At 47.5% G+C, this 14,154-nt stretch overlaps 1 protein-coding gene across 1 annotated transcript in view; it reads left to right on the top strand.

Moving 5' to 3' along the window:
• The first annotated feature begins 5,682 nt into the window (after window positions 1–5,682).
• RIPOR2 (RHO family interacting cell polarization regulator 2) overlaps window positions 5,683–14,154 on the top strand; it is a 58,172-nt gene continuing 49,700 nt past the window's right edge. Inside the window, 1 exon segment of the mRNA XM_048938828.1 lies at window positions 5,683–5,816. Within this exon segment, the coding sequence (XP_048794785.1) occupies window positions 5,756–5,816 (61 nt within the window). The 5' untranslated portion in view covers window positions 5,683–5,755.

Below are 14,154 nucleotides of genomic sequence, written 5' to 3'. Positions count from 1 at the left end.
TTCAAGAAAAGGGATTTCAGTTCCTCCTGTGTTTACCTTAATTTCCAGTTTTCTAGCCTTCTGATCAGACTTATTGCTCTTCACAAGACTTTCACCAAATAGTCTCTCACAGAAGGCATCTCCATTGTCAGAGGCCTTGCTGACCCTGACCACAGTGAGAGAATTACTTCATGCCTCTGTTTTTGATCACACCAGCTAGCACATTTTCTGCTGTTTTCATGTGTTGTTGCCAACCCACATTTGGTTTCCTCCAGCCTCTTTTTCTGAACATGTGATATTTAAGCCTGCATCTATGAGGATACTTATTCTTACTTGAACATAGTACTTCACAGCTCTCTCTTGAATTGCATTTAATTCTTTCCAGACCACTTCTCCAGCGTGTCATGATTTGGTTGAATTTTGATTCTGTTCTGCAATGTACTGCACTCCTTGGAAGCCAGGCAAACGTAACAAGTGTTATCATGCCCATTTCATTCATCTGTAGGATTAAAGGATACATTGAATAGTACCAGGTCCAAAGCTCAGCCCTGCAAAATCACACTTGACCATGTACTTTCTTTCAATGAGCCACTGGGAACTACTTACTGAGAAAAATTTATACTCATTCTGATAATACTCGTTCTGATAATACTCATTCTGCAGGCCTTTCATCTAGGCTGTCTCGCCTTTGAATCCCTTTAAACTGAAATAGGATTTTGCCATGAGAAGGAAATAATTTACTTTAATAGGCTAAGTGATATCTTCATGAAAAATGGGGTAAGAGAACAGAGAAGAAAGCCAAAGTTCTCTTTGATGAGCCTGATGGGATGTGGTAGGTGCTGTGGTGCTGTGGATAGCAGTGACACACCTAAACACACGTTTAAGTGACCTCCAGGGCATGTGGTTCACTGCACACAGCATGAGGAACACACGAATGTCCCCACTAAAAATAGAAAGCAAAAAAAATTGAAGAAAAAGTGCAAAAGCTTTCAAGAGTTTGGCAAAGAGAAAACTGCACTAAGCTCAGTCAATCACTGGCACAGAATGCCTAAATATAACTGAAGTCTCCAGAGTCCCTGTAACTTGCAAATGAGTTAACAACTAGACACAACACCGTAACTAAATTCTTGATGTTTCTAAGGAGGCTGTTCACCACGAGAACAGACACTGCAGCAACATCCAGAGCAGAATCTCTACAGACATTCTAAATCTTTGTGGGCACTCCTCTCCCCAGACTGAGCAGCAACTAGCCTCAGCCACCTTTCTCATATCCCTTTCATACCTTAGGTCACCTTCCTTTCCTCCTAATCCTCCTTTTTTTTTTTTTCCTTTTTTTTTCCTTCTTATTTGCTGTGCAGGTTATTCTTCCAAGGCAGCTTCTCTGCCCAGACAGCCCTAAAATGACATGGGGCAACAACAGAGCCTCAGGGGCAGGACTTGGCTGTGTGTTGGGTGCTGAGGCAGGAAGGGCCTGGGTAGGGCAGATGCCTGTTTAAGACCCCTCCCTTCCATACCAGCACAGCAGGGCAGAAAAGGGTCAGCCCTCCTCTCCTGTTGTTTGTGGACATTTTGGAATTTAAGGTAGAGATTAATTAAAATAACCTCATCTAACACAGCCAAATGGCACACTTTTAGACCTTTTGTAAAGTAAAAATATCTTGGCTTTTAGACTTGCATTTGCAAATAAAATGCCACAACACAGTGTTTTTATGCTGGGTCAAAAATTCTTTTTTTCCTTACCTTTAGAGTCTGACATAGGTTTAGTACTGTATTTCAGACTTGTCAAAGAATATATAAACAAAGCAAGTGAACTGCACAAAATATTTTCTTTCCCTGGTGTGGCAAAAATCTTTCTTGAGAAGACCATCTGCAATGTGGTAGAAATACTGCCCAAGAACCCAATTCTTCACCACTGAGGGCAATTTTCCCATCTGTACATGTGGTACCGAGCATAACTCCCCTTTCTTAGGCTACAAGCTAACCATGAAGTAATTACTGTCCTCTTTGCAAGTGCTAAATTATTATTTCTGTCCCATATTTAGCACATGACTAATGCATCCTGCTCAGACCTGGTGTGCTTTCCTGAGGACACCAGGAAAGCAGGTGAAAAAAAAAGAAAGCACACTCAGCAGGCTTCTCTAGAAAAGATGTGGCTCTTGGAACAGCAGACACGTGCAGGCTGGAACCATGTGCCACACATGGCCAATGCTAGATGGCAGGGCAGGTTGCTGAGATGGGAGCTGCTTAAAGTAAGTTGCAAGGGAAGAGAAATAATGGTAGAGACATTTGGTAAGAGTTGTTCTAAAAGCTGCCAGCTCTTGCTTGATCCACCCTTGTTTTTGACATTGCCCTTGTCTCCCCTGTGCTTTGTTGACTGGTTCTTAGACCATGGGTGGTGGCTTTTTCTGGTAGCAGTATCAGATTGTGGTTTTGTGAAAAGCACACTCACAAGAGCTGTGCAGTACCTGCAGGGTGGATTCCGTTGTTTTTCTTTTCTTTTTTTTTTTTAGTGTGGAGTGGGGCCTTGTTAGCCAGCAGATAAAGTTACTGAGTTTTGAAACAGCTCAGAAGGAATAAGATTGTATGCACTTCTTGTGTGTACAGAGGGAAAAAAAAAAAAAAAAAAAAAAAAAAAAAAGGCTGGATTGCTAAAAAATACAGCTGGGAGGAAGCCACTTTATATGGTTAGAATAGTAGAATCACAGAATCATTAAGGTTGAAAAAAGGCACTAAGATCATCTCGTCCATCCATCAGTCCATCTCCACCGTGCTGCTCAACCACATCCCTCAGTGCCACATCCACACATTTCTTGAACACCTCCAGGGACGGTGACCCCACCAACTCCCTGGGCAGCCTGTGCTACTGCCTCACTGCTCTTTATGAGAAGTATTTTTTCCTTATATCCAACCTGAGAGATCCATGAACAGCAGAGACACAGGCATGCCAACCAGCAGGGTGAAATTACAGCTCCCCAAATGCAAAGGTGGGCAGGGACCCTAGTGACATTCTGTGCTGAGCTATCCTGCCTCAAGGAAAGGGCACAATGGTCATCCGGAGGCCTGGTAGAACGCTGTGTGCTGTGGGGATGAAGGTGAAGTTGCCATCATGAGACAATGAGACAAACGGGAACGAATCAAAGTGACTCGTCTTTGTGCATTTGCAATGGGTGCTGAGTCATTACCATTCATCACCAGCCCGGCTGGTGCGCTCATGATTGTGACAGCTGGTTTTGGGAGAGAGGACAGCTTTTGATCCCTTTTAATTCCCAAAACTAAAAACAAAAAGGGCTGTCAAGGTAACAGGCATCCGGAGATGCCGACTGAAAACAGCGGGTGAGGAAATAACTTCCCAGGGAAATGCAGCACAAAAGGGAACTGCCACAATAACCAGGATAGAGTCGTTTGCTCCTTCATCTTCCTGAAGTAAATGGCTAACACTTCCCATGACCGACTTACAAAAGAGCTCCTGTTGCAGCATAACACAGCAGAGTCACTATTTCTGTAGCACATTATTTTCCCCAGGTTTCTTCTTGAGAGGCTGGCTGCATGGTTTGAGCAATTTACACCCCTATGTGCAGCACCACTAACCTTAACATTAATCAGAATTGAGCTCCAAAGTACTCAGCAGGATCAGCAAAGCCTATTCTGGTCCTCCTTAGTCCTCAGAAGCCCCTCTTTGCCCAGAGAAGCTGTGGTGCCCCATCCTTGGAGGTGGTCAAGGTCAGGTTGGACAGGGCCCTGGGCAGCTGAGCTGGTGGGGGGCAGCCCTGCCCTGGCAGGGGCTGGGGCTGGGTGGACTTTAAAGTTTCTTCCAACCCAAATCATTCTATGCACTCCATGGCCTTTCAGAAGCTCACGTTTCTCCTGATATTTCAAGGAAGTGAAACACAGCGACTGCCCATTGCTGGGAGTAGTTCTTGCCAGGAAGCACTTTAATGCAATGTACACCCTGTGGCTGCCCTTCCGTCTGCACTTCTCCTTTCTGTGACTAGCCTGTAGCTTTCTCACCACCCCCCAGGATCAGCACTTTCCCCTTCAGAAATGCCCAGGAAGGAGGGAACCCCTCCCTCCACAACAGTGCTTCTCTCTCTGTCCACTCTCTTAACTGATCCCTTCTGCTTCATTTCCTTTTAGCATCCCATAGCAGTGCTTCTCTCTTTTTACCACTTTCTCCATCTACTTGCCAGCACTGTGAGGTCAGGAGAGCCTTACTGAGGCCGAAGGATGCTCCTTAGGACTGTATGCAATAGGCTTCAGCTTGCAGACCTAGTCAGAGATTGTCCCTACCTGCAGAATTCACTTCAATAAATGGGCAAAGAAAAAGGATGAAGAGAGGAAGTTTACAAAAGAGAACTGTTATCCCCAAGCTGGCCCAGCAGGGCCAGAGCCAAGACTTCTCCCTTAGCCACTAGACCAAACTGCCTTATTTTCTCCATGGGGACTTGAACAAGTATGGTATTAAAGCAAAGACAAGTGAGAGAGGGCCTCCTGGGACCTGAGCTCCTCGGGGAGAGGCATTCTGCCTGGAACTGACAGCAATTACACCAAAATTCAGCTTCTTCCATACCCAGCTGGGAAAACAGCTTCTCTCCTGGGAAAGGAGGCAGAAGGAAGCCTGACCAAGTGGGCATCATGAAAGAAGGGGACAGGAGGAGGCACCTTCCAGGGAACAGTACTCAAGCTGGGAAGGGGATTTAGGCCTTCCTGTATCATCAAAAGTACCGCCACAGGATTTGCTTTGGGACAGATGCACGTGGCTCTGAGGCCTGGGCTGGGGTTAGGTTTAGGTTCCCTAATGGGGCTTCTTCTGCCTTATATCTCATCTTCTCCACCCGGGCTTGTTTAAGCTGTGTGCTGCCCAGGAGGTCAGCTGTCTTTCAGCCCTGCAGAAACCCAGTGGCAGAGCTTTCAAGAGGATAAAAAAACCCAAAACACTAACTAGAGATGAACTCATCTCTGGTTGTGACTCATCTGCTGGAAGCTACAGTGACCACCACTGTGCTGGGAGTCGCACTTTCAAGAGTGTGGTGGCACATGCGAATACAAGAGCAAGTGATCAGAGCTCAGAGCAAATCTGCTGCCATCATGCTGACAGCAGAGATGGGGCAGGCTATCACTTTCAGTCCCCACACCTGCATGTACACATATGCACATGAATTCCATGTGAGTGGCCTCATGAAGCATTGGGAGTACCCAAGGTTCGAGCATCACCTGACTGTACACACCAAGTGTGTTTTTATGCAAGCCTAAGTTCCTGGGTATGGCCTTCTTACAGACTGAGGGACCTGGCAGGAGGGAGTCAACTTGCTTCATAAAGTTCAGAAAACAACCAGTGAAAGGGATGGTGAGATGCAGAATTAGTAGTGACAGAGGTCTACAAATAACATGCCTGTTATTGACAGAAAGTTTTACTTTAGATGTCTATGGTTCTGCTGATCTCTCCTCTCCCCTTCTATTCCCTCCTCTCCCCTCCTCTGCACAACTCAAAGCTGCTCCCAAGGCCAACAGTAAGACAATGGATCATTATTTCATAGAAATAGAATGATAGAATCACCAAGGCTGGAAAAGACCTAAAAGATCATCCAGTCCAACCATCCACCTATCACCAATAGTTCTCACTATTTGTATGAATGAGTCTGCTTTCACAAAGGCAGAAGCGGAAGCTGTTGCAAGCACGATGTTTAGGAAACCAGTGAGAGGAAATAGTCTCTCTTAGTGTAGGAACCGGTGTGAGCATTCAGTTCTGGCTGCTGCCCTGAGCTGCACCCTCACCACGATGCAGCACACCCAAGAAGACCCGGTTGCATCTGGGGAAGAAGATGATGCCTTTGAGGAAGGTAAAGTCATCTTTTATTCAACTAATCATTCTCCTGCACAGACTAAAGGCAGTCCTAGCTTGGGTGGTATTTCTCGGATAAATCTGAAGTTCTCTGCTGAATCCAAAGTGTCAGGGTAATCAGGCTTTCTTTTCCCTGAGAGAATAGGGAACAAAAGCAACCCCAGACACAATAAAGCACTGCTCAGCAGCTTGCTTCCTCAGCAAGGAGCTTATTGCAGAAGAAGAAAGCTGGGTGGACACACCAAGCGTGTTTTCTACAACAGCTGCAAAGCTGCACATTTGCCATTCATTGCCACACGTGCAGCTGCCCTTAAAGCATTAGGGGCTGCCTACAGGGGCTGAAGGCAATAGGCTACCTAAATAGTCTCTGCAAAATTAGCCTCCTCCTCTCCAGCCTCTGCAGCCCAGGGTAGAGTTGGTACTGTACTTTCTCATCCCGACAACTGGAGGGCCCACAGGTTGTAATTTGTGCCTTGCTCCCATCTGCACTTGAGCAAGGCTGGGGGATATGGCTCATGCAAATCTCCCAGCCCTAAGCAGTTTCCAAGGGAGCTGGAGGCACAAAGAGCTGCCTGGACCAGCTCCAGGGACTGTGACCCTTTAAACTCACTTGCAGCACTGCTTCAGCAAACCTCATTTAAACAAAGCTCAGCTGCGGTTGGTATGGAAAACTTAGCAGTGAATGGTGCCAAATCAAGTTATCCGAGCCTCACTGAAAGGCATCAGCCCAGAAAAGAAAGCAACTTCAGTGATGTACTGTCTGTGCTCAGATACATTTCTCACGTATATATGACCCGGCTCCTTGCCCTGTGTCATAGTTCTGGCTCAGAGGGGCAAAGGATTTGCAGAAAGGAGAGGTCGGAGCATTTGCATTTGGGCAAAAATCCCAACGGCCCGGGGAGGAGCTGGCACCCCTGGGACAGATCAGCCTGTGCTGGGAACTGCGTGCCCACAGCTCACCCTCGTCCAGGGGAGACTGCCTCTTGCAATGATCAGCAACCTGCTCCTATTCCATGCGGGTTTTTGTGACGGGATTTAGGTGGGTGTTGCTGCTGTTTCTGAAGTCTGTAGCTGATGTTCTTAACCAGCAGGGTAGGAGGGGAAGAGAAGAATGTATTTGATATTTGTATCAGGAAAGATACAGTTCTTGAGAAGTCCTTTCGAGCCTCCCAGCTATGTTGTTTCTGGCAGAGCCATCCAGCACAGCTAGCAAGAGCATTAGCTAGAGGAGGCTGCCTTTTCCAGGGCAGGGACATTCTTAGAACCTCTGTGTGACCTTGCTGGGAGCAAGAGGTCTCTTCCAACCTGAATCACTCTTTGGCTTAGGGGCTGGTGCCCACATCTTCCACTCCATCCGCATGCAGCTCACAGCAGGATGCTGGCTCCCAGACTTTCAACTGGAAGCCCCATGTTAATAGGGCACAGCATTCACCCTCGCCTTCATCCTTCTCTTTGTTCTCCTGGGCAGGTTAGCAGGTAAATGTATTTTTGGCTGGTTAAGATTGGCAAAGAGAGGTGCAACAGCAGTTTCAATTACAGGGTGTGGGGGAAAAAAACAGGCAGTGGCAAAGATAGCCTGTATACAGAAGCAGACCTGTGCTTAACAAAACCTCTGGTGGGTCTGCTGGTGCTGCTGTGCTTTGCGGTGCTCCTGCTGAGCTCCCAAGACCATGTAAGTCCACCCATACTGGGGGTAGACCTGCTCTTCTTATAAGAGTAAGATGTCCAACCTCCCTGATAAGGTTTGGAAGAGCCCAGCTCAGCACATGAACTTCTCTAACTGTGTTAATCCTGCAAGGTGCTGAGCCAACACCTGTGCTCTCATGCTTGCTTAGGCTGAGACTGGAAATTAAAACTCTGCTGCTGTGTAACTACACAAGAAATCTATTTCTGTCAGGGGCTTGCTAAATCTGGTGGCTGGGGGCTGGGTGCACCCTCCCTGGTACCTCACAGGGAATGTTGGGCAGAGCCAGCACCACTACGACACCTGAAACCCCAAACTGTAGAGAGCACGTACCAGCTAAAACCTGGCTGTGGGTTTTTGGGCCAGCTGGAGTCATTTGGCAGCTGCTGAGCTGGAACTTTCAAACCAGAGCTCTGAGGGTGTGGGCTTGTTTTGTTCTCTTTTCTTTTTTCTTTTTTTAACATCCGGCATGATATAGAAATAGGTGATGGCAGAGCTGCCATGCAACTTCTAAAGTTATCCCAGAGATTGATTACTATCTAAGTTATCCCAGAGATTAGTTAGTTTAAAAAAGCTGCATTTTACTTTTGGTGCTAATTTGTCTTGGTTTTGGAGTTTGTTGCCCAGGACAGCAAACAACTTACTCATGCTGTAGGTGTGTGCCTCATACAACTGCCCACAGACTGTACTCACACCACTCTTACCCTTGTCAAACAGACCGTTGTCAATGGCTCTTTCTGTATAAGGTGTGAGTTTTAAGGCTTTGGGGCATTCTCATGAATCTTTCTGGGACCAATATCTTGGAGATGTAGACATGAGCATGGAGCAGATTGTCCCTGTTACACCAGGGATAAATCCAGAAGTTAGATGATTTGCTGCTCACACTTGTGTATGCAATCTATCAGGATTGCTTCAAGGATAAGTTAATATATACAAGGACTGGTTGAATCCTTTCAGGCCCCAGCATCACACGAGGATATACTCCTCGTAAGATTTTCCTCTACAATCTTCAACACATTCAGCATCAAAATTTGAGAATATCATCAACACTATTCCATAATCATGGCCCACATCCTTCACCTGCAGATATGCCCATCCTAAACCCAGATGAATCAGCTCACTCTCCCAGTAATCTTTTGTCACAGTTATTTACTACTTCCTCAGACATAGAGCCTTCAGCATATGGTCACAGTCAGATCTTGGGCATTAAGAGTTAAATCCCACAGGGATAAAACCAATCTGTGCAGGTTCACACAATATGCGGGCATCCTTGATGACTCCTCAGCTGGTTTACTTCTATCTCTGAGACTTGCTTTGAATCCATCCAGCACACCCCAAACTGACCTACATCATTTCAAGTTTCTTAGTCAAGCTCTCATGCAGTACCAAGTACTATTTCTCACAGAAGTCCAAGTCTAGTACCAAAACAATTCTTTTCAATAAAACCCTAATTAGTGCTGCTGGTTGTATTCCATCTCTTTTTGCTTATATTACTCCTACATCAGCTATTCCTTGAGGAGGTCAGGACGCACTGCCAGGCTGTCACTCCATCACTGACAGAGGACTGTGAATTCCCCTCCCTGTAAGTATTGGAGGTCAGACTGGATGGGACCTTGAGCAACCCGATCTATAGGGAAGTGTCCCTGCCTATATCAGGGCGGTTGGAACTAGGTGGTCTTAAAGGTCCCTTCTAAAACTAAGCATTCTATTATTCTATGATTAACTCAGAGTTCCCTGAAGTTGAGACATGTTCTTCATTTAGCAACAGTTCAGGTTAAGCAACTTTTCTCTCCCCTAAAACAAAGCAAGACATTACACTTTCCTTGGAAGTACCTCTCAGGCACCATATCTAAAGCCGCACAAGACTGGTGCCACAGCTTGTCCACTGTCTATGGGGCCACACTTCTTTCCATGCCTCTTCTGTGAGAGCCAGCTACTGCACAGCCCATGGAGAACAAACTGCTGCTATTTTGAACAAGCTGCATCCACTAAAGTTGTTCCCATGTGCACAGCGGTGCCATATTCCAGCAGGTGTGTACCTCAGAGATATAATTTATCTTATATTTTCACCCCAAACTGTGTCTGAGATGTCTACCTCCCAACATGCTGAGCATCCAGCACATGGGAAGCCTTTAGCAAAGACAAGCAGTCTTGCACCCCCAGCATGACTACTGGGGGACAATGGATGGTTGTCCTGCAGCTCCCACCAGCCCTTCTAGCTTATCTCCCATGCCCACAATGGAACAGGCATGTGGCACACTCACTGCAGTGCAGAGGAAGGAAAAGTCCCAGTTCCTCATCACCAAGGCAACAGTGTTTACTTGAACCAGATAGATGGATTTTAATAAGAGGTGTTTGGCCTATAAACTTGGCTTTAAGAACATTTCTCCTAGAACACGGACAGACCTGTTCAGGCCAGATGAGGGCAGAGTTGCAAGGTGGCTGCACAGCATGGAGCAGCTGTTCTTGCTCTTATCTATGCAGACTGCTTGGATCCCCTGCTCTGCACAGCTGCTGTTCAGGGTTGGGTCTGTGGGCTGTGTGGGTAGGTCCAAGCTGATCCGGAGCAAAGGGCTGTGTGGGATGCCCATCACCACCCCGGAAATCCCACAGCTGTCCTGGAGCAGCTGGAGTCCTATTTTTAATGGGGTGTTGCCGCAGAGATGATCAGGCCTGGAATTTAAAAATAACTGGAATCAGGGGCATATTGTCCTTTGTTGTCTCCCTGTATTTTAATTGAAAATCTTTGATCTTTTTTTTCCCTTTCTCCACGTCTTGAAGGCAGATTGTTTGGCTTCTGTTTGTCTGCAGTATTTCTAGATCACTAATAATAACAGCAGTGAGGGAAAAAAAACAGGTCAAATAATAAACAAATGGCATTTAACCAGTTCTCACAGAAAAAGAAGCAACTAGCCAGTCAGAGACTGCAGGTGTTGGTGCTCAGGTGACTTTCTAGGCTCTCCAAACCAGCATCTCACCAAAGCCTGAAGCTGAAGTGCCCTCCTTCCCACTTTTTTGGTTCCTGTTTTTGGATAGCCCTCTTACAGAATCCTGTAAAACACAACTTGTTTTTTTTGTCATCCAGCCCCTTTCTTAAAGTCACAAAATGAATGTGGCCTGGCTGGGGTGGGCTGACAGAATAAACAGCTTCCCCGCTTAGTGATGCAAGGCACAGCTCACTGCATGCGGAATGCTTCCGCCTCTCTGTGCTGAAAACAAAGGTCTGAGGCTGGTGTGCTGAGGGCGTAACACCACAACACAGCCCATCAGGAAGCATGAGGGTAAAGGCTGTGAGTGAAAATGAGAGAAAAACAGAGAAAACAGCATGATGACATGAGTTAAGGGGATAGGATGGAGCAGCCAAGCACTTGGCAATGTTGCTGGAGCACTGCAATGCTGGTAGTGGGATGGTTTCCTGAGGATAGGACTTTATCGTAGAAACACAGAATCACAGAATGGCTTGAGTTGGAAGGGACCCCAGAGCCCACCCACCCCACCCCGTGCCGTGGGCAGGGCTGCCCCCCACCAGCTCAGCTGCCCAGGGCCCCATCCAACCTGGCCTTGAGCGCCTCCAGGGATGGGGCACCACAGCTTCTGTGGGCAGCTGTGCCAGCGCCTCACCGCTCTCTCAGTGAAAAATTTCCCTGACTAAATCTCCCTTTTTTCAGTTTTAAGCTGTTCTCCCTTGGCCTATCACTGTCTACCCATGTAAAAAGTTGATTTCTCTTTTGTTTATAATATTCCTTTAAACATTGGAAGTTCACAATTAAGACTTCCTGGAGCCTCCTCCAGACTGAACAAGCCCAATTCCCTCAGCCTGTCTTCATAGGAGAGGTGCTCCAGCCCTCTGAGCATCTTTGTGGCCCTCTTTTGGACCTACTCCAACAATTCCATGTCTTTCTTGTGTTGGGTGTCCCAGGTCTGAACAGAGTACTCCAGATGGGGCCTCACAAGGGTAGAGGGGAACAATCACCTCCCTCTTCCTCTTAGCAACCCCTCTTTTACTGCAGCCTCATCGTCACAGTGGGGTGAGGGGTGCTGTCATGCTCCACAGAATTCGGAGCAGCATTGCCAAACCTTGGACCTGCCACCTAAGAACAGTAAAGTGGTTTGAATGGGAGTCTTGTTGTGATTGTTACCTCAAAAACGGCCCTTCCGATGGGTGGGAGGTACAGCTGCAGCACCAGACCTTCTGCTAAGGGTGCAAAAGAGCAGACACTGTGTGCACAGCCACTGTAAGCCCCCTGCACCTGATGGCTGGGCAACAGGTGGAGCAGCTTTGCCAGGAAATGCTGAGTGCAAGGCCTGTGCTGTTTTACTTACAGGTGTGGGGGATGATGCTGGCTCACTCTGGTTTAAGTGCAAGGAGCCCGGAATTGGAAAATTCAGAGCTGGAACTTGAAAATTATGCCTGGAGCTCAAAAAGTAAAAAAGATGGATAGGCAAAAATTGAGAGGGAGCTTTCCTCTAATAAATAGCAACCTACCTTACAGAGAAGGAGACACTAAAAATAACCCAGCTCCAAATACTGAAGCCTCTCCTTGAGGCGGGACTTTCAGTGAAATGACCGCCCTGGGAAGCAAAGCCCTCAACTTCCCTAAATGCTTATGCCTGCCCAAGGTGCAAGTGGCATTGCACACAAGTGCTTGCAACACCTCCTGTTTCATCATGTGAGTGTGGCTCGACACACAGCCTCCAGGGAGCAAACCTAAATTTTCTTACTTGGAAAGAAAAAAGAAAAAAATAAGAGAGGACCCAGGTGATGCCATGGAGTTAACAAAGGTAGCACAAAGCAAATGAGATCTTTTACTGCCTCATAAATCAGCAAACCAGAGCTCGCTGCAGTTTCCTAATGGAGATGATGTGCAGAGCACAGCCTGTTCCTCTAGGGAACTGCTGACTTCTGTGGTGGCATCTGGAGGAGCTGCCTTATTTATAAACAGAACAGTTAGCAGAGCTTTTGTTATGTCAGCTCTGGTGATCAAGCCATGACATGTGGCATTCACACGCATCTGACAGATTTCCTTCCCAGGAGCAACCTGCATGAAAGATTTTATGAGTGGACATGGATTTGGTGCTAGATCGCATCTCTGGAATCCCACTGCAAATGAAACTGAAGAAGCCAAACCTCCAGCATGACTGAGCACAGCTCTGGAGCTGGGTGGCCATCATTTTTTTTTCAATTTTCCCACGGAAAAGCAGGCAGCTGGGAAGGTCCTGAGCTGCTTTGCCTCTCCTGCTGCTCTAGGGAGCTTCCTGCCCTTTCTATTCCTGCTGCCGGCCACGAGCCAAAGAAGAGTTAGCTTAATCAGCAACATCATCCACTGATCGGTGCCAAGCTGTTGTCATTAATAGCTTCAAAAAGCACTGTGCTGAATATACTACCAGGGTCAGATGTTCAAAAACTGGCCTCATTTCCCTGGTGTCGTGTAACCCCATTGCATTGCCATGTCACACCCCTGGGAAGGCAGCTCCTGCAGCTGCAGGGCTGGCTGGTTCATGGGCAGCCTGCCTCCTCCCCAAGAGATACCCCTTAGAGATGCTCACAGCACCAGCCTGAGGGCCTAGTCAGCACTGAGGACCCCTCTCTTCTTCGGCATCTCAGCCCAAATATTTGGCAGATGCTCTCTGGGCTCCTTATGTTACTCAGGCAGCATGTTCAGCGCGCTCCCCCGAATGGCATTTCATATGCGCTGCACTTGTTTTATATAGGCTATATTTAAGCCACAGAAATATGCGGCAATGAGGAAGAGGGCTGTGGGGTATCTTGGATGTATCTTGCGCTGGGGACCTGGTCAACATGCTGCTGTCTGGCTGGAAGAGATCTCCAGGCAACTCTGCTTTTATGCTGAAGATGGAAACTGCCCAGAGCCTCTGCACCAGGGGACTCCTCTCAGGTTTCTGTAATGAAACCGTCATATTGGGAACCTGTTTTAGCATGGAGTCGGACTTGATGATCTCCAGAGGTCTCTTCCAACCCCACAGTGCCTCACCCCATGCAACAACTGTCCATCGTGACCTTCCGGGTCTGGTGCCCTCTTGGTAACATAAGGTGAGCATGGATAGGGCTGGCCCAGACAGTTCCAGGCAGCCTGGATGTGGTTGGCCCACATTTCAACTGCAGTCCTGCTGAAACCAGCAGGTTTTGGAAGTGGACATTATTATCCATCCCAAAGAGACACCCAAACATAGCAGGAGTTCAGCCTGCTGCAGGAACACACGGTGAGGATTGGGGCAGGCAGCACTCAGGAACCAAGAAGCAGGAAGGAGCCAAGAGAGGGCTTAAAGATTCAAGATGATCCCAACAGGAAGGCTTCTGTCCACAGGGATGAATCCTGGAGACAAATCTGATAAGGTACTCCTGCTCCTGTCCTGAGGAGGCACCTGACCTGTGGGCCCACACTTCATTCTCCTCAGGAGCCCCCCACTCTCCTCAGCCCTCTGGGCAATGTGGGAGCCAGGTTTTGAGGCCATCCAGCAGCAAGGGCTCAGCTCAGCACAGAGGAGGCTGTCTGACAGCCACGCTCCTAAAAAGCTGCCTGACACCATCATACCTTTCGTTCTCTAATCACTACAGTGGCTTTGATCATTGCATTGCTTTTCTGACTTTCAGCTATTCAGGAAAGCAAAATGAATTCCCAGCAGATCTCCG

The sequence above is a fragment of the Lagopus muta genome, chromosome 3 (genome assembly GCF_023343835.1).
Source record: "Lagopus muta isolate bLagMut1 chromosome 3, bLagMut1 primary, whole genome shotgun sequence".
Taxonomy (NCBI): Eukaryota; Metazoa; Chordata; class Aves; order Galliformes; family Phasianidae; genus Lagopus; species Lagopus muta.
Note: the sequence above shows the minus strand (reverse complement) of the source record. Positions and strands in the feature narration are given on the sequence as shown.